At 56.2% G+C, this 24574-nt stretch overlaps 1 protein-coding gene across 2 annotated transcripts in view; it reads left to right on the forward strand.

Moving 5' to 3' along the window:
- Positions 1-284: 284 nt before the first annotated feature.
- SORL1 (sortilin related receptor 1) overlaps positions 285-24574 on the forward strand; it is a 54110-nt gene continuing 29820 nt past the window's right edge. Inside the window, exons 1-16 of one of the 2 annotated variants that reach the window (XM_075521163.1) lie at positions 285-596; positions 11190-11306; positions 11596-11721; positions 12249-12410; positions 13817-13884; positions 14238-14418; positions 16387-16488; positions 17450-17619; positions 17795-17987; positions 18178-18295; positions 18828-18901; positions 20619-20707; positions 20802-20980; positions 22401-22587; positions 23668-23796; positions 24035-24120. In XM_075521163.1, the coding sequence (XP_075377278.1) occupies positions 378-596; positions 11190-11306; positions 11596-11721; positions 12249-12410; positions 13817-13884; positions 14238-14418; positions 16387-16488; positions 17450-17619; positions 17795-17987; positions 18178-18295; positions 18828-18901; positions 20619-20707; positions 20802-20980; positions 22401-22587; positions 23668-23796; positions 24035-24120 (2200 nt within the window). In that variant the 5' untranslated portion in view covers positions 285-377. The remainder of the gene's footprint in view (positions 597-11189; positions 11307-11595; positions 11722-12248; positions 12411-13816; positions 13885-14237; positions 14419-16386; positions 16489-17449; positions 17620-17794; positions 17988-18177; positions 18296-18827; positions 18902-20618; positions 20708-20801; positions 20981-22400; positions 22588-23667; positions 23797-24034; positions 24121-24574) is intronic. The other variant, XM_075521162.1, reaches the window with a different exon arrangement.

Below are 24574 nucleotides of genomic sequence, written 5' to 3' on the forward strand. Positions count from 1 at the left end.
GCTTTATCTCACGTCAGGTCACGGCGCTTCCTTCTGTTTCCATCAACAACTCCCTTTCGTTTTATTTCTCCGGGATCCCAAGCATCCTCCAAAGAGACGCGAACGCACTCGCTCGCGGCCACAAAGCCCGCTTTCGGGGAGGGGGCCCCGAGCATCCCCCGAGGGGAGCGGGCGGCGGGGGCGGGATGCGGGCGCGGAGCGGCGCCGCTGCCCATTGCACATTCTCTCCGGGCGGCGGCGCGGCGCGGCGCTCCGCTCCGCTCCGCCTGGCTCCGCTCCGCCTGGCTCCGCTCGGCTCCGCTCCCGTTCCGCTCGGCGCGGCCCCGCACGCCTCGGCCCGGCCCCGCACGCCTCGGCCCGGCCCCGGCGGCAGGAACATGGCGACGCCGAGCAGCGGCGGGGCGCGCCGGGCCGCCCCGCTCCCCCGCCGCCTCCTGCCCCTCCTGCTGCTGCTGGCGGCGGCGGGCGGCCGCGGGGCCACGGGCGGCCATTCCGCGCTGCTGCTGCGCGCCCCGCCGCCCGCCGCCGCCCCCGAGCCGCCGCGGAGCCGCCGCGCCGCGCCGCGCCCGCCGGAGCCCATCCAGGTGTACGGACAGGTGAGCCGGGCCGGGCCGGGGGGCCCGCGGGGCACGCGTGGGCTCAGCCCCCAGCCCCAAAATCCGGCGGCGCGGCGCGGCGCGTTGCATCACCCCGCGCGGCGCTGCCCCCCGCCCCCGGGCAGTTGCGGGGAGCGCTGGGGGGGGGGGGACGGGACACGAGGGAAGGGGGTTACGGAGGGCGGCAGCGCACAGCCCCGCTCCCCCCGGTGCCGGTGCCGCGAGCGGGCTGGCGGGGGGCCGGCCGGGCCGCTCGGCCTCGGCGACAGCGCGCCGCGCTGCAGCCCCCCGCGGGTCCGCTGCGGGGGAGGGAGGGGGGGTGCACACTTGCTGCTCGGAAAATAACTTCCGCGCCTGCAGGGCTTTGAGCGGGTCCCGCGCGGGCACGGCCGGCATCCCCTCGGCGCGGCACCCAGCCGGGAAGGGTCGGTCGCGGCCGGGGGCAGGCAGGTTGCTGGCGGAGCAGCCCTGGCTACATCCAATAGCTCGTTCGCTGCCTGCAACTTGCCCCGTTCACGAAGCGGCAGACATTTAGACGCGAGGCGCCGCTGATCTCTGCCTGCAGCTGTTCCCACCGCTCCCCGTTTCTCCCTGATCCATCTCAAACTAGTGGCACTGTCGGATTTGCATTTTATCCTTGCGGGTCCATTTCCAGCAAGGCGAGCAGCGGTGGCTGCCGGGCGGCCAAGGGCACGGGCTAGCGAGACAGGCCGGGCTGTCCCCTCTGCTAGCTCGCCAGATGGGAAAGCGAGTCCCTCCGGCTAGGAGCGGGCAGGCGGTGGGCAGCAGCTCTTCGCCTAGAGGTGCTCGCGTTGGACGTTTCTACTCTCGGAAGCTAGGCAGAGGGAGGTAGAAGACATCGGTATTTGTGAGGCACCGTGCCCTTCTCCGTAAGAAAGGCTCCTCTCTGCGCTTCTGATGCGTCCTCCACTACTCTTTGAAAAAGAGGGGGAGAGGAGTTGCTCATTGCAGAAAAACATAGAAACTGCTATTTCTGAAAGTATCCCTGCTCGGGCTCCATTCACTGGCAAATTTTGCTGCCAGGACCATAAAGGCTGCTCCTCGCCTCCCCTTTTCCAGACAACCATCACTTTAGGGGTGATGAGGAATTACGCTCGGGCTGCCCAGGTGCCTGCTATGGAAAGCTTCAGCCTTAAAGACTCTACTTTATTTTTTAGCTGTCCACACGCTAGACTACACTAAGTTGCCCCACTTGACCCTCCTTGCTCATGCTGCCTGTGTCCCATCACGTGCCCTAAAGGCTGCCGGGGGGGGGGGGGGGGGGGGTGAGGGGGGGGGGTGAGGGGGAACCAGCCTGCGAAGGGACCAGGCATGCTCTAGGCAAGGCTTCAAGCTTCAGTGACATCTGTGCTTGCCTCCTCAGCTAGTGCTTTCCCTTCTGGGTGCCCTATAATTTCCCCTTTTTGCTACTTGTAGGATGAGAAAGAGCCAGCCATGAGGCAGGACTAGCTCTAGGGCTGCTGGAGGGGCATGCATGGGGCTGGTGCTGCTCCTAAAGCCCTGCTCCTCCATTTAAAGGATGGGAAAAGCTGTTCCGACTCCCCTTGAAAATCTGCTTCGCCTCCTCTGCCTCCTCAACATTTAGCTGTTTTTTGCATAACACAGCTACCCCATTTTAGAAAAAACATGACACTTGTGTCTTGTCTACAGAAAGATATTTTCCCTTCCGTCTCCCTGTGGCTTTCATCTAACCCACCTGCCCGGGTCAGGCAGGGAGCTGCTTTGGCAGGAGCAGCCTCTATCGCCTGGACATGCAGCGGCAGATCTAAGAGGGTGCGGTAACCCCAGCGCTATCCAGAATAGGACTAATAGGAAGCAGAGGGAGTTCAGCGAAGTTTGCCACTGTTTGGTCTTTCCTCATTGCCTTAAGCTCTCAGAGAGGATTTGCCTGGAGAACAGAGTCATTCTCACTGGCTGCATGGTGCGTGGTTTTCAGGCTACATACAAAACCCGGCCCTTCCACTGCTTCGGGGTGGGACGCACAAATTTTAAAGCCCAGGTACTGCACGTCACCAGGAAGAGTTTATTGACAGTAGACAACAGTTCTGAGTTCTCCCGAGCGCTACAGTGCTTTAAATCAGGGTCTGCTTTAATGAAAGGGAAGAGAGGGAGCCCGTGTGTCCTAGCCTCCGTTACAGATCTGACCGCACAGCATTACCAATGCCTGGGAAGCCAGAAAGCCGTGTAACATGGCGCTTGGGGGTCTTGCGCTTTGTCACAAGCACCGAACATCCCTGTGTCCCCCCTCCTCTAGGTCTCTGGTGCTGCTCTAATACCAGCAGAAAATAGCACAGTCAAAAGAGCGGTCCTCTCAGGGACATCATCATAAGGGGCAGTGCTTGGACCGAGCATCCTAGTGCCGTGCGGCTGCAGTCCCTTATCTGGGACGCATCCTGCTCCCGTGCGTTTGGCAGGTCACTCGGCCATATGCTATGCGCTGGCTTGCGCCCCGAAACTCCCTGCCCTTCCCTGGCTCTCGACTGCGGTCCCAACACGGCCTCGTGGGACGGCATAGAGCCCAGGCTCAGCTCAGAGGCGAAGGAAAGCGGGCACGGGAGGTCCGTGCTGCCTGTTGCAGCCACGGGTGACGTTGCCAGGGGACCAGAGTGAGAGGGAGGGACACATTGCCCTGGCCGGAAGCGAGGAGGGGAAGAAAGTCCAAACCCTTTGTGGCTCTTTGGGAGCCAAATGCAGCATAGTCGGCACTGTCAGTAACAGGCTCAGAGCCCTCTTGCCCTAGACACCAAAGACAGAAGCACAAAACATTACTTGGATTCCTCGTCCGGATCCTCACCACCAATTGCATCCTTGCTGGGCAGGCTTGTGCAGCTTGCACACATGGCTATAGCAAAACTTTTCAACAAAAAGCAAACAGCAAGACCGGTAGCCTAAAACCCTGTGCCTTTGTGGCTTTTCCACGGCTTTTCTGACTCCTAAGCACCAGCAACCAAGAGACCAAATGCACGACTCCAGAGACCGTCCGCTTCGAGACAGAGTGGGTTTTCTTCCCTTGCAAAGCGCTCACCTCTACGGGACTGAGCGTTACAATGGACAGACCGCTACAAAGCGGGCACCGACACGTGACAGGTCTTTTCTAGGACACCGCTGACGGCAGGGAGGCATCCCCAGGGCAAGACAACTGCTGCCTGGACCCCCCCCGGGCCGACGGCACTCCCCGAACCCCTTCCAGCAACCGCAGCACCGCACCCTGCCCTCCCGTTCTGGCGCGAGCCCCTGGCTACCAAGGCAGCGGCTCACCTGCAGCCTGCCCTCCTGTCCCTTACAGCCTCCGTGCTCTTGCCTACGCATCCCTACTCAGACCTGGATGCAGGTACTCGGTTCCAGGATTTAAATTTCTAGAGTACATCCCCACCATCCCACATAAATCCCATCCCTTCCCGGGGGAAAGCCAGTCATGAACCACATCGCCTGCAAGGACTTTGCTTAGTGCAACAAACAAGGAAAAGAGAAGTAGCTGCTTCAGCTGCCTACCTGCGTGCTGGGTCGAAATGTCTTCCGTGACCGTGAGGCCGGCTGTCATGCAAGTGTCGTGTCGTAGCCGTGGCAGACAGCGAGGAGAAGCACCGGGACAGGAGGCCAGCTGGTCCTGAGGGGCAAGAGAGAGGATCACGGTTACAGACAGCATTTGCACTGCTGGGCTGCTAATACAGACATACAGGTCTAACCTTTATCTGCAGACATCCCTTTCCCTTCTTTGGAAAGAGCTTATCTGAAGCCTCCCCCAAAAGCACACAACTCAGAAGAAAGCTTTGCCTTAGAACACACTGGGACAAAAGACATCTTATCTAACGGCTGGCGGCTCCTGCGGCAGCCAGCTTGCCCTCCGTGCTGCCGCTGCGAGGCCTCGAGCCTCTCCCCACGCTCCTAGCCCGCACACGGCTGTCGCCTCTGTGCCTCCCCGTTCCCTGAACTGGCATAATTGCCTGCCCTAACATCAGCTCATCCCTTTCCCTCCCAGGGGGACCTCCTTCATTGCTCTCAAGCTGCCTGTTTCCTGGTGCTAACCAATCCTGCCTTTGAGAAGAAGGACCAGGTTTCCATCATTTCCAGGCCATTTACTATGAAATGACCTTTTATCAGCCCACCTGCTTGACCTTGACACCCCCTGCCCCTCCACACCGACGAAGACCGAAGATGACCTCCTCAGCTGCTAGCACTTGGAGTACCACACGCTACCACAGCCTGCATTAGATTAAAATCAATGCCACACCATGATGCCACTCAGTGATCTTTATCTTTAAGAGAGAAGTTTTTCAAGACAGCCGAGAAGAATTTGTCTCCCGTTAACAAAACACCACCGCGATGACTTTGCGCAGGAGACGTTATCATCTCTGCCTCTGGCACTGCACGCTTGCAGAGCCCAAGAAAGCAAAGCACTCCCCGGGAGATGAGCCCCCTCGCCAGAGCGGCGGGCAGGGACGGGCGCTCGGCCGGCAGCCGTGCTGCGGCTCGCGGGCAGAGCTGCGCTTAGGCTGCAGGGGCCCCTGCCCACGGCCCTCACGCCGTGCGCTGCATAGGCTCGGGTCATGCTGGTGAGCTACCCTAAAACACTGTTAGCACACGGTCGAAATAGTGCCTGAGCAGAGAGAGCTGAAGCTTCTCTTCTTTTGAGGCCATTAGCACATCCCAGGTAGAGCGCCCACCTTAGCTCCCTTCCTCACAACCTGCAAACTGGCAAAGAGCCTGTCTTCTTGCAGAGAAGACAGAAAGTGCTTCGCGGGGTAAATGCCATCCAGCTACATGAACGGAGACATCAATCACGCTGCATCGGAATTGAACCGTACTTAATTTTGACCTAGTTTGCCAGCCCGGCAGAGACCTTCCCAGATTAGACTTTACCCTTCTGGAGGTGCCCTGGGTGGTGATGGCACAGTCCTGGCAGAGGGCTGGCCGCAGGCTCCTGGACCCCACATCCTTTTCTTCCTTCCTCGCATCAGGAGGGTCCCCACTGCTGCGTCTGCCTGGGGCACGGGCACCCCTGCCCCTTTCCCGGCTGCCCCAGAAGGTTCCCCGCTTCTGGCACTTGCTTTTGTGCCCGAGCTTGCCAGGAGACAGGTCTCCGGAAGCCACACAGTTCCTGCTCCTGGCACCGTGGCGGCCAGGAGAGGTATTTGTGTTTTTATTCGTTGTTTCCCCTTCGGCAGGTTCCTCACAAATCCTGCTGTTGGACTAAGCAAGCGTTGCGGTGTCCCAGGGGCATCGCTTAAGCTTTCTGTAGCTGTAATGACTAGCTCGTGGCACGCTTCGCCTGCAGCGCTTTAGACCTTTTCTGCAGCCTTCCTCCCTGCCTTGGTTATGGGGGAGTGACTTGCATCGGCGCTTACCCAAACTTGCCAGGGCAGCCTTGATTCCCCGTCACACCTCTCCCCCCCATCAATTTAGAAAGAGAGCCCATCTCTGGGACCTTCTCGCTGAGGGACCCGCTCGTTTCTGGGGTAAACAGGGCTCCCACCTCAACCCCAGTCTTCCCCTTCCCGTACCCTTTTCCTTTCTCCTAGAAACAACAGCTAACAGAGAGCTCTGTTGGTAGTGGCAGAGAGAAAACAGCCCTGCAAGCAGATGATTTCACTATTAACAGAATTAACATGGGCCTGGCACTCTCTGAAATGAGTCACCCCTGTTTCATATCAATGATTTCAGACCCTGGCATTTTCAGTCCAAGCCACAAGCAGCGCTACGGCAGGCACAGACTGTATTTTAAAATATCATGGCAGGGCTAGAAGCAGATGCTCGGGAGCAGAGCAGAAGGTACAGTAATGAAGCTTTAGTGGGAGCGCATGGGGAACGCGGCGTGCCGGGAATGCAGTAGCCACCCATGACACTCGACTCATCCCCGACGCCGGGCTGTTACGTAAGCCTTGCCGGGGGCAGGCAGAGGAAACGGGGACGCAAAGGCCCGGCACTTGTCCGCTGTGGCTTCCAGCGAGCCGGAATGATGAGGAGCCTTGTGAGAGCACCTTTCCTTTAAAGCCCTGTGCTAACAGAGCTACGGCTTTCCTTTTCTGACCCCTTTCAGCAATAGCTTTCTTTAGCCCCATCCTCATTCCCCCAGCTAGCGGGTACAAAGCATTTAGCCGATTCCTCTTCTGCAAGCATCTCCTGACAGCCTTCAAGCCAAGATCCAAGCTGCCGGTGAAACTTTGACAGTTTCGGCAGCCGCTCCCGGCCGCGGAGGCCTGTTGCTCTCCAATACTTATCGAGCTGTAGTAATAACCTATTAACTATTCAGAAATGTCCTAGGAATTGCATTTGTTTGTAGGCATCCCATTTTCAGTTACATCGCCAGGATGGGAAAACACATAAATGATCCCTAGGAGTCTTTTTTCTGCACACCCCCAATTTTACAGCATTGAGCCTCAGCCCCCGAGCAGTCGCACTGTGTCGCCTCCTGATTAATAGCGAGCACCTGGGTCGAGCTGCGGTCTGAGTCCTATAGCTAGAGCGTTAATTCTTGACGGAGCAAAGCCATCGATGCACACAGTTAGCTCCCGAGCCCACTCGGCACCAAGAATAGCCCCTAACGCTGTCCTGACACTTGTCGCTGTGCGGGGGTGCTAGGCGCTATTACAAGTCAGCAAGCACGCAATATTTCTGCTTGCAGTTCATCACAGCTAACAGTGTGATTTCTGCACGGGGAAGTTACGCTTCCTACGCAGAGCTGCTCAGCCTCGCTGGTGGCTCAAAGGCTGGGATTTAGGAAAGGCCTGAGATACTGCAGTCTAGCCTGCCAGCAGCCATATGAGTAACTACAGTGAGGTGTCCACACTAGAGTCACTCATCTCCTGGCCAGCCTGCACCATTTTGGAGCTTTCTCTAACACTGCAGTTTGTCACGTGCGAGGGGTGAGCCACCTCCGCCAAGCTCAGCAACCAAAACCCTGCCCCAACCTCTCAATTCCGGGCATAAGCAACTGAGAGGGACGCGACAGAAAGGGCGTCCCTTAGGCACTTAGGCATTGCAGGTGCCAAGGAGCGTGGGATCGGGGCCCTTCCCCTGGCCCCAGGCACTCGAGGAGCTCGGCACTGCACGCTACGCACCCGGGTCTGCTCGCCTACCGACGGTCATCACCTCGGGAGGCTGGGCAAGGCACTACTACTGTCTCGGCACAGTACCACGCATCCAGACAACATCATTCCCCCTCCCAGCCCGGCCAGCGAGCCTCTTGAGCCGCGCGGGAGCTCGTACCCGCTCTGGGGCATGCTCCCCCGGACGGCAGCTCCAGGGCCTGTCTTCTTGCCCCGTTTCTGCAGGGGATTCATTTATTGGAAGATACTCTTAACAAAAAGTAAGCATATAGCGTGAGCAAAGCTAGCTGCATTAACTAGAGCTATAAGCAGCCTCCGTTATGTCTTGGCTCCTGGACTTCATTTGGCACCTTACATATTAGGAGGACAAATTAGAATTTCATGCATATTTCATATACACTTAATCACTTGGCAAAGACCAAAACACTTCCCCATTAAGCGGAATTTATGCTAAATGCTGTTTCCATTAGGCACCAGCCGTTGCCTGTTCCTAGGTTAAACCAGTTCCTGAGGAAGGCTTCCCCCATCAGGGGAGGTGGGGGGCTCCTGCCAAGCGAGCCTCACCCCAGCAAGTAGGGCAGGGTTACTTGTGTCAGGGATAACAACAGCCTTATTGCAAAGCTATTTCACAAACACCCGTCCTGGTCAATGGGACATCAGGTGCTTTTCAGGCAGGGCACAATGCAGCGCTGCTACCTGGACAGCAAAGACTCAGGGTCCCGTTTGTTGCTCCCCCGAGCCATTCGGGTCCCCACAAAGCTCCAAAGGGCCATAGCAGGGCTGCTCAGCCGCCGGCTGTGGTCTCCTGCACTGGGAACTGGCAGAGACAGACACATGAGGCTCCTAAACCTAAGACATTGCCGCACGAGCCTTTCCTGGGGGACTTACAGCGTAAGGCATCCTTCTGCTGGCTTCTCTTTCTTTACACCCCTTCGTAAGACGTGCTCTAGCAGCCTTTAGCTACTCCTAAACTTTCTGCTGAGCACAGCCCCCAGACGCCTGGTGCTGCTCTGCCTCCCTCCTACCAGGGAGCCAACCTTGCTTGTGCCCGGTTTGGCCTTTATATAGGGGCCCGCCCTAATTAGGCTGCTGAGGTCACAGGGCTCCTAATGAGTAAGGAGGCTCAGCTGGCTGCTCCGAGCCCAGGCACCGTACCCCTGCTCTCTGGGTCTCCCTGCTCTGAGGGGGGGTCTCTCAGGGGCTCGCTGTCTCTTTTGGCTCACAGGAAAAGAGCTGTAGAGGTTTATTGCTGAGGTTAAAGCAAGGCGCAGGTAGGAGTTTCCTGGGGTTTTTCTGATTTTGGAACTGTCCTAGTGTCGGATTTCTTGCAGAAAAAAAAAAAATGCAAAGTGCTACTGAAATTGCCGCGGAGGCGGTGACAAGCCCCTCTTGGCTGAGGGGAGCTGGGCAGGGTGAGCGCAGGGCAGGTCTGGCACATCGGGGCTTTGGCTTTCCTTGGGGGGAGCAGGCAGATCGCCCTTTGAAGGGCTTTCCCGGGGAAGGGATACTGGGCAGGGTTGCTCACTTCTGTCTCTGAACGTGCAACTGCGGGCTCCCTCTCGCTATCCCCCTCCCCTCCAAATAAAAACAAACCTCTCGACTATTAGGCTAGTAAACCTAGCCCTTTGCCTGAAGCCAGCGACCTCAGCCCAGGCACAGCTGACAACCCAAAAAAGCTGCACTCAAAATAACTAATATAGATGTAGGAGCTTTAGATGGGGTTATTCTGCTTTTAAAGGAGGGGAGGGGATTGGGGCTGGGAGCTGCTCTGGATTTCAGACCTGAGGCTGTATGTCGGCTGTCTCGGTGGGCATCAGCAATTCCTTCTTCTCCGCCTGTTTCCCTGCATCCTCAAACAGCGTTGCTGCTTTTTTTTCCAGCGGGTGCGCAAGGCTACCGCTGGCTTGCTTTGTAACTGATGCTGCTGCCTGACCTAAATCTCTGCCGCGGTTGCTATCCGGGCGCTACGGCATGGTTTGCCTGGTGGGGGGTCTCTGGCCAGGCAGGCAGGGGTGCAGCTGGGGGCACCCGTCCTGGGGGCTGCTCGCCGCCTCCCTGCCAGGTTTTGATTCCCCCCCGCCCCTTTGTGTGAGCCTATTGCATAAGAGGGATTCAGAGCTTCTGCTTCACTTGTCCCCCCTCTTCCACAATAAAGACCTTGTTTTTCCAAGCGTTTTACTTGCCAGTCACTGGCGGAGGTTAAACCACCCCTTACCCCGGGCAGCGCTCCTCGCTGATCCCGGGGTCAGTGGGAGCCGCAGGGTATCAGGCCTAAGAAGGGCTCAGCCCTGTATTTTTACAGCTTCCCAAGCCACGAGCTTAGGGGTTACCAGCCGTTGGCTGAGCTGCAGCGACGGCGCACGGGGGCTCAGGCACACACGTCCGCTGCTGCAGCGATCGGGGCACCCGTCCGTGGCCGAGCTACGGCCGCTGCCGAGCTACTTCACCCGGCTTCCCCAGCGAGGCTGGCCCTCCCACGCTTGCTGGCAGCGGTCGCTACAGGCACCGGCTTTTCCTAGAGCCTCCTGCACCTTCAGCTCCCGCTGCAGCGATGCCGCGATAGCTTCCCCATAGAAACTGGCCCTTCGTGACCGGCGCTGTTACAGCACTGCCAGATACAACGCACACGGGGAATAACAGGATTGTGTATGACTGCGTTTGTTTTGGAAACCAGCACGTCCTTTTGGGTAGAGAAGAAGTCGCTGTAAAAAGGTGACTCTGTTTCCCTGTGGCCCTTCACCTAATCAGCCTGCATTTTAAATCACTTCTTGATTCTTGAGTTTAGTTTTCATTCTCATTGTCCCCTGAATCCTATTTCTCTGAGGAAGAATAAAGGGAAAACTAACCCCTTGAGGCACACGCATTTTGCCAACACATTCACGAGAGAGAGAGACGCTGCTTTAAGTGGGGCTGTGCTCCAGTGTCACCCCCCCGGGGAAGCCTTCTCTTTAACTGTTTGGTGGCTTGCAGCGAGTGCTTGAATACCTCACTGTGGTGGCCTCGGTGTAAGCGACGGCAGCCCTGGCTTGGTGGCACCGTGTGCGTAATCCCCGTCACGTTGGCGGAGGTTTCCAGCCCCTGTCACGATGAGCAGCTGCCGGTTTGCTCGGCTGTGCTTTACATGGGGCGTGGGGGGGCTTTCGATGGGACTGCAGGGAGAGGCGGAAGCCGGATGAAGGCACAGCAGCCTCGGAAAGTGGTGCTGGAAAGATAAAGCCCTTAGCGCACGCCCAACAGCCGTGGGCCATCCCGTTGCACTTCAGTGCTCTGGGCTGGAGCTTAGCTCGCCCCAACGTGCCCATGAGCACACCTCCCGGCCCCTCCGAGGTCTGAAGAACTGGGCACACAGTGCCCCTCTGCTTTTTTCCTTCTGGACTGTTTAACTTCTGCCCGTGGTTCGAATGACTTTCCCCAAACTCTGTGCGTTTCCAAGGAGGAGCGGTACGAGCGGGTGTTGGCAGCTGCTCTCCGACTGTCCCTGCAGGCGAGGCTTTGGCTCATGGTGCCCTCTTCCTTGGCGTTGCAGGTCAGCCTCAATGATTCCCACAATCAGATGGTCGTTCACTGGGCGGGAGAGAAGAGCAACGTGATCGTGGCCTTGGCCAGAGACAGCTTGTCTTTGCTGGGTCCCAAAAACAGCGACGTAAGTACTGCGACCTGGCGCTGTCCCGGGGTGCCTTCTCTGCTGCTGTGCTGGCGGCCGCTGAGCTACAGCCTGCCTTTCTCTCACGTGCTGGGAAGATGAAAGAAAGGCTCGTGAGTTTGAGTTCAGAGGCAGAAAAAAAAAATTAATATCCTCTGTGTTGCCCCATGTGTTCAAGCCCTGAAAGGCTAGCCCAGGCAGTCTCTTAAGGCTTTCCTCCCCTGTAGTTTTCTGAATTTTTACCAAATCTGTCAGAAGGGAAACAAGAGCTGGGGCTTCTCCTTTGCAGGTTTACGTGTCTTATGACTACGGGAGGAGTTTTAAGAAGATTTCGGAAAGGTTCAGCTTCAGCGGGGGGAACAGCAGCGAGGTGGCCATCGCCCAGTTCTACCACAGCCCGGCCGACAACAAGAGGGTGAGGATGCGGCAGCTGGCACCAGCGGGGCTCCTCGCGGGGCAGCGACGCTTTATCGCCGCTGATAGCGTGAGCGCGGCACGGCCCTCGGGCCAGGGGAGCTGGCTGTGCGGCCGCTCCAGCCCACATCCGTGGGTCATGCTGAGAACCTGCCTTTGCTCAGGGCGAGTGCTCAGATGGGCCCTTCTGCCGCGGCAGCGGGGCGGGACGGGCCCCTCCCACAGACGGGGACTGCCGGCAGTTTTGGCACGGTCCTCCCCCCCTGGGGCCGTCCCGGGGGCCGCTGGGGCAGAAGCGGGACATGCCGGGCACGCTGCCGTACCTCCTGTACGGCTCTGCGATGCTCAGGAGCATTGGAGCGTGGTGGGAGAGGAGGCGGCTGGGGCAGGCAAATTCCTCTCCTCCAGAGTTTGCCCTCCCAAAGGCTTCCCTGGGACGCATGCTTACTGCTAGCCTGAGCTCTGCTCTGACCTCCTGGAGGCTGACCGCCTGCTTTCCTTCTTCCTTGTCGCTCCCTCTCTTCCCAGTATATCTTCGTGGACGCCTTCGTTCCATACCTCTGGATCACCACCGACTTCTGCAACAATATTCAGGGCTTCTCGATTCCCTTCAGAGCAGCAGACCTCCTCCTGCACAGCAGGAACCCCAACCTCCTCTTGGGCTTCGACAGGTCTCATCCTAAAAAACAGGTGAACACTTCTGCTTAGACGGGAGGGCCAGCATCCTGCCTCTATCCTGCTGTGGCATTCCCCTAGCCCGTTCCGTGCCCCGCAGCCCTTACGGCGTGCCGAGAGCCACCCTGCCTCGAGCCAGCGCCACGTGGGTTCATGCTTTGACCGTCCAGGGTGTCTGATCTTGGATTACTGTATGCAGAGCTGTCCCAAATTGGCCAGGACACCCCCTTCCTTACAGATCAGCCTGGTTTCTGACCTCTGGAGCGGTGAGGATATAGTACCTGCAGGATGGCCGCCTTAAACGCTTCCTTTCCCTTTTCCTTCATTTATGCTGGTCCTTCATCCACACTGCTCCTGCCTGTATTGATCTCCCCGACTATTGCGGTCGTAACTCTCCATGGAGCACTGGCAGCTGAGGCAGGACTGACCTCTGCAGTATTTCATGTGGGCACGTGGTTTGGCTTTGGGTCTTGCAATACAAATTACTTCCTGAAAACACACACTTTTTTTTTTCCCCTGGAGCTTCTGGGTAAAGTTTGTAAATAATTACAGCACCTTCAGATAGACACAGGCAGCATAAGCAAAACCTGGAGATGAAACAGCCATCCCCCAACACGTGAACGGGGACAGTCGAGCAGGGTACGTGCACAGTCCGTGCAGTTTTGAGTCCGGCCGTAGCAGGGTGCGTGCTGGGTGCTGCTGATGCCTTCCTGGGGGGACAGAGCTGGCCAGGAGCGGCACCTTCCCTGGGCGGGCTGCCAGACTGACTGCCGAGGCTGGAGTCTGGCTGGCCATATCCACATACCTGCAAAAAAGAGGCAAAAATTGCAGCTCAGGTGCCACCATATCACTTGGGAAAAACCAGGCAGGTTTCAGGGACGCGGGCCCTTCGAGGGTCGGGATGTGCAGAGGAGCTGATGTGCCTGCAGGCCAGCGTGTTTGCCGCTGCTGCTTCTGTTGGCGCAATGAAAGACGCTATCTCTCCTCTTGACCTTTGCCTTACTGATAGCCGCAGATCTGCAACAACAGCGTGTCGCTGTGCTTGGGGTTGTAGTGGCCTCCGAGGGGGAGATAGCTCTGCCCAGGTATTTACCCTCGCTAACGCCGTCCATGAATACACTGTAACAAGTTATTTTAATTTCGGAGTTAGTGTAAAACCAGGTGGATAAACAGACAGTGGGAAATCCTTCTGGTAGGAAACTAAAGCACAATTTTTTCCTGTTCAGGTTATTCTCCTACAGCTAGAAAGATTGTTGTTGCTTTGGGTAGCTGCCATGTAAAGAGAAGTCATCAAAGTAGTTCACGGTTTTGTGATGGACATCCATCCATCCTGCCTCTGCTGCCTGAGGTTGGGTCTCTTAAAGGATTGGGTCTGTGTGGTTGCCCAGTCCCACTGGCATCTCTCCCCTTTGTCATTGCAGCTCTGGAAATCGGATGATTTCGGCCAGACCTGGATAATGATTCAGGATCACGTGAAGTCTTTTTCTTGGTACGTATCATACTTGTGTGTTACGCCCAGCTCCTCTCTTCTCTCACTCCTCACTTCTTGCCTCATTTGCTGCCCTGCACAAACCAAGGACCCGGGTACCAAAGCATGCTCTGGCCCTGGCCCCCTGCTCCCCTCGCCCAGCAGAGACCCTGTGCCGTGAGGGTGTGGCACTGCGGTGTGACAGGAGAAAGCCACCGACCTGACAGGCACCCGCGGGTGCTCCGCATTCTCCCCGGTTCTGGCACGCCCACCCCATCTCTTGAAAGGGCTCCTGCTCCTTGGTACCCGCTGCTTTCTGCATTGCTCTGTGAGTGCAGAAATAACACCACCACCACCTTTTCTGTACTTTCCAGGGGAGTTGAGCCCTACGATAAGCCAAATACAGTGTACATCGAGCGGCACGAGCCTTCTGGGGCTTCCACTGTCATCCGCAGCACTGATTTCTTTCAAAGCCGAGAAAATAAAGAAATCATCCTGGAAGACGTTGAAGACTTCCAGCTCAGGGACAAATACATGTTTGCAACAAAGTCCGTGGTAAGTATCATGCGAGCAATTCACCATCGAGGGTGATGGTCGACACGTTGGTACAGTACACCGTGGCCGCAGCAGGCGGTAGTTCTGCTTTCAGCTGGAACCGGTGTCTAAAGCGCAGCGAGAGCATTTGCTAGGGACGATGCTGTTGGCTGCTGTACCTCGCAGCCTTCGGACCTCGCGTGTAGCTTGTCACGGAGGTGTTGCTCAGACTACCTGCAGCTGCCTTCCCCGCTTGACCTAGCGCTGCCTTGGACAAAGCAACACCTACCGATGCCGCTCTCCCGGCAGGGCTCGGAGCGGCGGCATTTCCGTACGCCTGCCTTCAGCAGGCTGGGCAGAAATAGGTCAGACTGCGAAGTGCTGGGTCCCAGGGAGAACCACAGGATGCCTGGGAAGGCAGGCAAGGCGGGGTGGCAGGGGAAGGGGGATGTGGCTCGGCAGCTCAGTGATTAGGAGGCCAGTTGTCAGAGGGGATTACCATCAAACATGGACTAGGTCCAAGTAGCCTGACGTGCTCCAGCCTGCTAAGAGAGCTGGATTTTCGGTTTGCTTTCCTTAGGAAAGAGGATGCGGATGAGCGACAGTGGTCTTTTGGACCCTCTGCAGCCCGGGCCCCCTACACTTTTTGAAGCTTTCACTGAGGGCAAGTCATTTACAGACGATCAGAGACACGACACCGGAGGGGTAGAGTCCTATTCCTTCTAGAAGTTAAGGAACAGTTTTCTTTTTAGAAGATGCCAGCACTGCTTTTCCCCTGCTGCTGCCATCGAGTCTGTTTTAAGGAGCAACCTTTACCATTTGCAAAGCCGTGTAGGGTTTCCTAGGCAGTAAGCAGCAAGCGTGTCACCTCCAGCCACCCGAGCGGCCACAGCGGTGTCCGACGCTGGCAGGGGACGCGTTTGCAGAGCACTTTCACTTTCTCAGAAGTCTCTCTTGCAGGTAGTACAGCCTGCAACTCTTAGGGCCCATCCCCTTGGCGCTACGCCCGATCTGAAGCCTGCTGCGGTTTGCAGAAGATTTTTATCTAGGCTTGCTGTTGGTGTTGGGTGAAACATGGGGGATGGTCCGTGTCTCTGCGGAGAAGCCACTGGGCTCAGGGGGAAGCGTCCTGAAACCATGAGGCGGGTTTGAGTCGGGACCTTTCCAAGCATGAACTCAATTTGGGGGTTCTTCAGAGTTGCTCCTGCTTCTGGAGGGCTCAGGGGTCACCGTCATGCTTTCTCCTACAGCCCTAATGACTGGTGTTACACTAAACATTTAAATCACCTGTATTCCATGCCAAGGCAAAGACCGATGGGAAACACAGAGGCTGGGAGGGAGGCCGGCCTGGCTGCAAACCCCTGATTTGGAAATTATATCCCCAGGTCTGGAGTCGGGCACTTGCATCAAACCTCGGCCGCAGCAGGAGCGGCGCTGGGGAGCAGACAGGCTGGGGAGCAGAGGCACGGAGGACTCTGACTTCTGCTCCTCTCTGTGGAACGCGTGGTTGCTTAGGGATACGGAGCCTGGGAAAATCAGGCTGCTTATTTCTGGAGCCTGAATCTGGGTTTAGGTTCTTACCGTTGGCATCCCGTATGAAATAGGTTGCCCCCAGCTTTTTACTTTTTTGGCTTTGCACCGGTGCCTTTCATTTTGTGCAAATCGTTAAAAATAGGAAGGAAAGGACAGACTGCTCTGCAGAAAGAAGAGGAATTAAAACCAGCCTCCTTACCTCCACCCAACCGGCCAGAAAGGGCAGTTTCTCTCCTTGCTGAGCGCTGGCTGCAGCAATGTAAACCATGAGCGGGGAGCGCTGCTTCCCACCCTCAGGCCCAGGCAGCTGCCGCGCTTTGCCTGCACGCAGGGAGGGTGAAGTCCCAGGCGTGCGGTTCGTGGCTTTGCCCCAGTCCGCCTTTTGCCTGCTGCTGGAGATGAGGGTGATTTCGGGGGAGAGAGCTGCTCCTAACGTGTCCCCCTGCTCTGCCACAGCGTTCGCTAGGCAGCTCGCAGCCGCCTTCGATCCAGCTCTGGGTTTCCTTCAACCGCAAGCCGATGCGTGTGGCACAGTTTGTAACCAAGCATCCAATTAAGGTAAGTGGTAATTTCCGAGACGACCTCCTCTCTCCCTCCTTTGCCAAGGACGCCCTCAGATGTCAACAGCAGTTCTCTGCCTTTCACCAGGCACTGCAGGAGCTGGAGCTGGGAGGGGACCTCGCATGACCCTGCTTGGGGGGGAGCGGCTGAGCAGCTCGTGTTAGGATGATCTTGTGGTTTACATGGTGGTACTTTATTCTAGCGATTCGTGCCTCTGGAGAAATACTGGAGTACCCAGAGCACTGTGCAGGGCCAGTACTGTCCTGGGTGTGAGGCTGGCTGGAAAGGGACAGCCACCGACTCCCTCCATCACCAGTGCCGGAGGCTGGTAGCAAAGCCCAGATACCCAGAGAGGGGCTGGTCTCGGTGCTCCGTGCTTTGGCTCTGCTTTTGGGGACCTTCTCTCTTCCCATGGCGCGGGGCGCTAGGTCGCTGAGCACGCGCTGGTTCCGCCAGCATGGCCCGGGGCATCTGTCTTCTCCGCAGGCAGAGGAAGCCCAGGGGGACAGCCAGGGTTTGCAAAGAGTCTGTGATCCGTGAACCAGACGTGCTGCGTGGTGCCCAGGCTGGCAGGGACAAGGGAGAGCGGGAGAAGTACGCCGGGCGTTTGGCACAGCAGCAGGACGCGCTCCCGGCTGCGAGAAGCCCCCGGCCTCGGTGGGGTCCAGGCAGAGAGAGACCTGGCACCGATGGGGCTTGGCACCCAAAGCTGCTTCTGGGGGGCTTTGCCGGTGGGTTGTGCGGGGCGGAGGGTGAAGGATAGCGATCGCTGGAGGAGAAACACAAAAGAAAAAGCAGAGGGAAGGTACCTGCTTGCCAAGTGGAAAAAGTACAAATGGGTAGAGGGAAGAATTGACTTACAGCTAGCTAAGAGGAAATGCTAAACCGGCTTGTACGGAAACCCTGCTTGTACGCCCATACGTATGAAACCCGCTCGCTTGTCATTTACATCCCAAAGGAATACTATGTTGCCGACGCCTCAGAGGACCAGGTATTTGTGTGCGTCAGCCACGATAACAACCGTACCAACCTCTACATCTCGGAGGCAGAAGGCCTGAAGTTCTCCCTGTCTTTAGAAAACGTGCTCTACTACAGCCCGGGAGGGGCTGGAAGCGACACCTTGGTCAGGTAATGTGGGACGCGCCTAATCGGTTGCGGTAAATGCGAACATCAGCCAAAGTCTTTGTAGTTTTTGGCTGTGTTTGATCAAAGCACTGCCCTGATTCGCGGGCTTGACAGTCCCCTGCTCCCCACACCCAGGGAGGCTGCGATTCACTGATCCCACCTTTGCATCTCCTCGCAGGTATTTTGCCAACGAGCCCTTTGCGGACTTCCATCGCGTCGAAGGCGTGCGGGGCGTCTACATCGCCACCCTGATCAACGGCTCCTTCAGCGAGGAGAACATGCGCTCCGTCATCACCTTCGACAAGGGGGGCACCTGGGAGCTGCTGCAGCCCCCGGCCCAGACGCGCTACGGGGAGCCGATAGACTGCGAGGTAGCGCGGGGCGGGAGGGGGCAGGGGGCCGAGCGTGGGAGAAGCCCCCCTCAAAAGAGGCTGATACGGCAAGCCCGCCGCGAGAGAGTCCCTCCTTGCCTTTCCAAGCGGAGAGGGCTGGACGAGGTGGGAGGAGGGCATGGGCGAGCGTGGGGCAAAGGCTTAATGCCGCTGTGTTTGGCTTTCCCAGTTTTCTCAGGGCTGCTCTCTCCACCTGGCCCAGCGCCTGAGCCAGCTGCTTAATTTCCAGCTGCGTAGGATGCCCATTCTCTCCAAGGAGTCAGCACCGGGACTGATCATCGCCACCGGTACCGCTTTCCTTCCCGCAGCCACGCAGGGGGCTTGGGGCGCGTGGTTGTCAGGACGTGAAGAACTTGGCAGCATCTAGTTTGTATATGCAGGTTACAAGACTGCAGTTAAACTGTATGTTTTGCTTTCCCTTCTCCGCTGCAGTCCCCGTACGGCATGTATATTTTACTGCAGCCCAGTGACATGAGAAAACTTGCCCACTTTATTCTGGTCCTCTTTCCTGCCGCTATCCGCGTGAAGGGTTTCTTGAACATACAGAAATTCCTGTTTGTCTCCCTCTTTTACCGAAGAAAACATTTGCACATTTTGTTTGATCATGTTTCTAGCCATAAGTTTTTCCCTAGCTGCTTTTAAAACTTGTAATAGTCTTTAAAATACTTGCTTTTGAAGGGATTAGTTTATAGTGCGAAGAATCAGCTCCCCAGTCGTTGTCATTTTGCTCATAGACAAAAATAGTTTAGAAGTGTCTGGCTTCATTTAAAGCAATTGATTTGCATTCCTCAAGAAGAATGATTTCTCCCGTTCTCCTAGGCTCCATTGGCAAGAACATGGCAAGGAAAACCAACGTCTATGTCTCGAGCAGTGCCGGAGCAAGGTGGAGAGAGGTAAGGCTGCTCTTTTGCTTGCCAGCTCAGCCAAGGCGGTGGTGCAGCAAGTAGGATGTCGGCAGCGATGTAGATAAGCGACACGCAGCCTTCAGGCATTAAAGGTGACCTCCACGTACGCATCCAAGAGCTGTAGCTGGAAGGTGCTGAATGTCCCTTGAGACCGAGGCAAAAAGGCCTTTAGATGAAGGGCCAGGCGTGGGTTGGCATGGAGGTGAGCCTCACGGTGAAGGCGGTGGGTTCAAATGCAGGAGAGCTCCCTGCTCTATTTCTTTTCTTCAACTGGCAGGACTTGCCCCTGGCATGGGGCATCTGGCCCCTTTTAGATGGGACTGACAGCCACAACTTTGTGTGTGAGAGTGTCTGGAGAGGCTCCAGCATCTTCCAGAAAAATGGGTTTATGGGGAGTTTGATGCTGTTTACGAAGTGGGTGTTCTGGTCTGCGGCAGTATTTGCGGTCTGCCTGTGCATTCTGCTGCGAGTGTAATATGGTATTTCAACATCTGCAAGCTATTTAATCCTGTGAATTAAACAGCCTCCTTTTCCTCCCGTAAGTGCTGCGCGGTCTGGGTTAATGTCTGGGCAGCTGCAGCGGCGGTGGGGACACGCCACAGGCCTGGCTGCTGCCAAAGCCGACCGCGGTTCAGAGGCTGGCCCCGGCTGAGAGCGGGCGCCCGCGAAACTCAGCTGGGGAGCGGCCGCGGGGACCCACCGTTTCTCCCTGCGGGAGCCTTGCGGCAAGACCGGAGCGCTCACGGCCGGGGAGGGGTATCCAAAAGCCGAGACTTTCAGATGCCAGCCTCCCCTGGCTTGCAGGCAGGTTTGCGTTGAAGTACAATTAAAGCATGCCGAGAAGCGTTGACCCACAGTTAACAACACCGAGCTCCTGACTTATTCAGGCCCTTTGTTTTGCGAGCAGAGGTGCAGAATGACCCAGCAGTGTGGTTCCTCAGCTGAGAAGCAGTAACACAACTCCTTCCTCTCGGCTTTGGCAAGCAGCAGGCTGGAAAGCTCATTGCTCTCCAGATCACTGGTACGGTCTCACAGCGTAGAAAAGAAAGGAACACCACATTCAGTGCCCTGCGCAAGAACATCCCCAAGTGCGTTAGCGCGTACTACGAGCAGAGTCAGGCACGTGCAAGCTCTCTGTTTTCATCCTGAGCTGCGCTGGGCTCCCCAGATAGGAAAGCAAAGGTGATTTTGTGTTGGTGGTCACTAGAGCTGGAGGTGAGCGTGAAATACAAGTTTCTTTCTACGGGGCGGATTTTGGCACGCCACGGCCCCGTTCCTCTTTGAGCATTCAAAAAACCTTACAGCCTGAAAACCAACACTTATCTGCAGTCCTAGGAAGGCCTCAGAGACATGACAAAGAGTTGCAGACTGAGAGGGGGAGCGATCGACTCTTGGCTTCATGTAACGGCACTTTATCCACTGATTCTTCCCCTGCGCACAGCACGGAAGGAGGAGAGTCCGGGGCGCAGTGCTGCTCTTAAACACAGCTATACATTTAGGGAAATTGGGCTGGCTGCTCCTGACAGCAGATGTTGACCCATAAACACTTGAATCTCTGGTGCCTCCAGATACTTGTCTCAGCCCAGCTGACCCAAAATGTTAGCACGGGTCAGGCAGCATTTCTGACGAAGCATGCTTTCCAGCCAAGCTTGTCCCTTAATTCAGCACAGCTCTGATGCACCCCTCGGCACCGTTTCTCTTCCAGGCGCTGTCTGGACCCCACTATTACACCTGGGGTGACCACGGTGGCATTCTTGTGGCCATCGCGCAAGGCACCGAGACCGACCAGCTCAAGTAAGTGGCAGGGCTCTGGGGCTCAGACTGGGAGAGAGTGCCCTGTGGTGGGCAGGACCTGCCCCTAGCAGCTCTCCCAATCCTCCTTCTCCAGGTACAGCACAAACGAAGGGGAAACCTGGAAAACGTTCACTTTCTCGGAGAAGCCAGTGTTTGTGTACGGCCTGCTTACCGAGCCCGGGGAGAAAAGCACCATATTCACCATCTTCGGCTCGTACAAAGAGAATGGCCACAGCTGGCTGATACTGCAGATCAACACCACCGATGTGCTGGGTAAGGGGACGGGCGACAGAGCCGTTGCTGATGCTGGGTGGTGCAGGTGGGAGAGCCGTCCTGTCTCCACCCGTGGCTTTGCAGGTTACGCACGCTAATAAGCCCTCGCCTGAAACCAGCCGGTCCCCGCGCTGCACAGCCTGCCCCAAGCACCCCCGTGGGTGCAAGTGAAATTTTGCCATACCATCTTCAGGGGGCTGAGAGCGAGGCGGGGACACAGGAGAGGTTTTCGGAAGCCCAAACCAACCTAGAGACCTCAGGCTATGAGTCAAACTATTTCGTTATCTAAGGCACTTCAAGTCCCACTGACGAACACGGGAAGTTGGTCACCTAAGTACGAATCGGGCACGGAGAAAACCTTCGTTGCTCTTGCCCTCTGTCCTGTTTTCCAAAAGAGACCCCAGAGAGATCCCTTCAAGTCCCGTTAGCAGCAGACCGACCCCGCTGCCCCGCCGTCCCGCGGGAGTCCGGGGAGAGAGGGCATCCCCCGCGGGGGCTGCGCTCAGCTGCGGTACCACCGTCCACGTTCAGGTGCCCTGTCCCTCGCGTCTCTTGTCCACGCGGACACGGCTGCTGAAGGCACTTGCGTCCCCTGCGCTCTCCCCGTACCCCCTCCCTCCTTGCTGAGGGATGTGTTGAAAAGGAAAGGGGAAAAAAACCCCAACCTTCTGAAGGCTTGTGCCTATGAATGTTTTATAACCCATTTCAGCTTTGATTGCAAGGCAGCATTTTAATCAAAGAGCAGTTAAACCCAGCACAGGAATTTGCTTGACTAAAATTTATAACTGATTCCCTTGACGTTTTGTTAGAAACGGATCTGTTTGGTAACCAGAATGACTTCATTTAAATGAGGCATTGCAAATTCACTGTCACCGCGACGGAGCTGCTTGTTGCCTCCTGTCACTGAGTGCCGCTGCACGTTCTGAGCTGAAATGCTTTTTCTGCTTTGCCTTTTCTTTCGGGCCAGGGCTAGAGCCTTGCAATCAGGGGGAAAACCACTTGTTTTGTGCCAGAGGAGGGAAGGGGCAACGGGCGTTATCGTGGTGCATAGGTGGGTGCCAGTGTGCCTGCCCTCACTCCGAGCATCCTGGGTCTCGATGCCATGATGCCACTAGCCGTGGCAAGCAGCCGAGGTTAATGCAGCCTTCTCGGAGGCAGGGCTGGCTGCTTGGAGCGTGCGGCTCCCTCCGAGAGATCTTTTGCACCTCCTGTGAGAGCAAGGCTCTCTGTGTCTGCCCGGTCCCCGGAGTGCAGCACGGCACTGGCGCAGGACACGGTACTGCGCTTTGCACGCCCTTGCCGGGCACGCATCGCCAGCAGCAACCAAGGGACATCTGCGGCTCTCTTGCTTTTAAACCCTTGGTCTGGGTTGCAGCAAGGACTGTGCCTTTCTTTACCCCAACCTTGTTGCTTCTTTTAGGGGTCCCTTGCACAGAGAACGACTACAAACTGTGGTCACCCTCCGACGAGCGAGGCAATGAATGCTTACTGGGGCATAAAACCGTTTTCAAAAGGAGGACTCCTCATGCGACCTGTTTCAATGGGGAAGATTTTGACAGGCCTGTCATGGTCTCCAACTGCTCTTGTACAAGGGAAGACTTTGAATGGTACATACCAATTAATTTCTTTTAGTCTGGATTGTAAGTCTGAGATAAATATCTGTGACCAATCGCTCAAAGTGAACAAACATCCAATTTACTTAGCTCTTTGTATTGCTGCTTGATTTTATAGCAAAGAGGAAACTAAATAGACTGAAAACATCCTTTCATTAATAACGGGGCATGAGACTTAATTAATGTCTTTAGAGCCTTTTGGGAGCCTCTGAAAGGTTCTATAGAAGAGGAAAGTATTGTTAATCCATCACCTTCTTTCAAATGATGGCGGACAATTTCCCGTCACATACAGAGATCCTCCACTAAAATACTTAGTGACCCTGTAGCCGCAGGGATGCAACTGGCCCTGCTATATCATTTTTATCTGCAATTTGCACATTACTGACACTGCACAGCTCTCGGGATGAGGGAACACTCTGGCAACCTGATGCAAATAAGTGGTTAATAGGTGAACTGTTCAGGGACTGGACTTTCAATGGAGCTCATGGCCAGACCTCTGGCCATGTACACCACAGGGTACATGCAGTTAAGGACAGGGGTTCAGGCCTGCCTGTCCGATGCTGAGACAGAGACTGGAAAGGAGTCTGGCTTGTCGTGAGCAGACTGAGAATAGGGCTGGTGGGATCTGGTTCCTGCTTCAGAATCATAGCCTTGCAAAATCAGACGGGCATAACCTCTTCCAGGGCGTTTTCCAGAGGACAGATGCAGTATAACTCCCATTTTACTGACAGGAAAAACCAAGTCACAGACCAGTGAGCTAAGCCAGCTAGCAGGAAAACTGGGGCTTGGAGCCAGATTTTGAGGGCACGCCGGCTCCTCTGTACCTTGCTGCCTCACCTACCCTAGTCTGCTGAGCCACTGGCAGGCTTATTTGCAAAATGTTCTTGAAAGACACAAGCTGTCTGGCTGTAAGATATTATTATGCAGCTAAATACTGATAATAAATGAAGGGACTTCTAAGAAACTTTAGGTTCTTAAAAATTCTGTGCAAAAATAAAGGAGGAGTAATAGTATAGCATGGCTGCACGTTTTCCTTCTCCCCCTTCCCTCCTTACATCTTTCTTCTCCTTGCAGTGATTTTGGCTTTAAACTGAGCGATGACTTATCGTTAGAAGTTTGCGTCCCTGACCCTGAATTCGCTGGGAAACCGTACGACCCGCCAGTCCCTTGCCCTGTTGGCTCAACTTACAAGAAGACTCGAGGGTATGTGTTGTACTTGGGAGGGGAACCTGATCTTCCAAATACTGGGATTTATGCTGTTGGTGATTAAAAAACCAACCAAACAACCCCCAAACCTCCACACAAATGCCCCGTGAGCGTGGGTAAACAAATTGCATGTTTGGACATACATTGCAACTAAGCACCGCTGCTTATTCTAGCTGCTCATGTTGGCGTGTTAACAGTTTCCGTGAAATAAACTGCCTGGCTGTATATGTTGCAGCTACCGAAAGATCTCTGGGGACACTTGTACAGGTGGAGACATCGAGTCGCGGCTCGAAGGGGAGCTGGTACCGTGCCCACTGGCTGGTGAGTATGTACAGGATTGCTGCGGGCACAAGGGCTTCATTCATAAAACCCTTGGCTGGTGCCTGAGGGACCACGCACAAATTCCCAGAGGGCTCTCAGACAAAACCTATGACACAGGAGCTGAAATGCCTCGGTGGGTTACAAATCTATCATCTCCTGCCTGTCCAGGGGCCAGAGAGCTTCTGAGGGACCTACTCAGGAGCAGCTTCAGCCTGCAGCGCAGAGCCCTCCCTGCTCCTGAAGTCACGGGAGGCTGAAGCCCTCAGAGCAGGCTGGGGGCAGGAACGCTCTTATCCCGGTCACGTCCTCGCTGTAGCGGGCTTGAACCCAACCAGAAAGAGAGGAGTTAGACCAAAGATCCCCCCATCCTGGAGAAACCCTCGGGAAGGTACCGCTCTGAGACAGGCCGCCGTACGCACTTGAACGACGGCTGTTTGGGGCCAGACCAGGGCAG

The sequence above is a fragment of the Mycteria americana genome, chromosome 19 (assembly GCF_035582795.1).
Source record: "Mycteria americana isolate JAX WOST 10 ecotype Jacksonville Zoo and Gardens chromosome 19, USCA_MyAme_1.0, whole genome shotgun sequence".
Taxonomy (NCBI): domain Eukaryota; kingdom Metazoa; phylum Chordata; class Aves; order Ciconiiformes; family Ciconiidae; genus Mycteria; species Mycteria americana.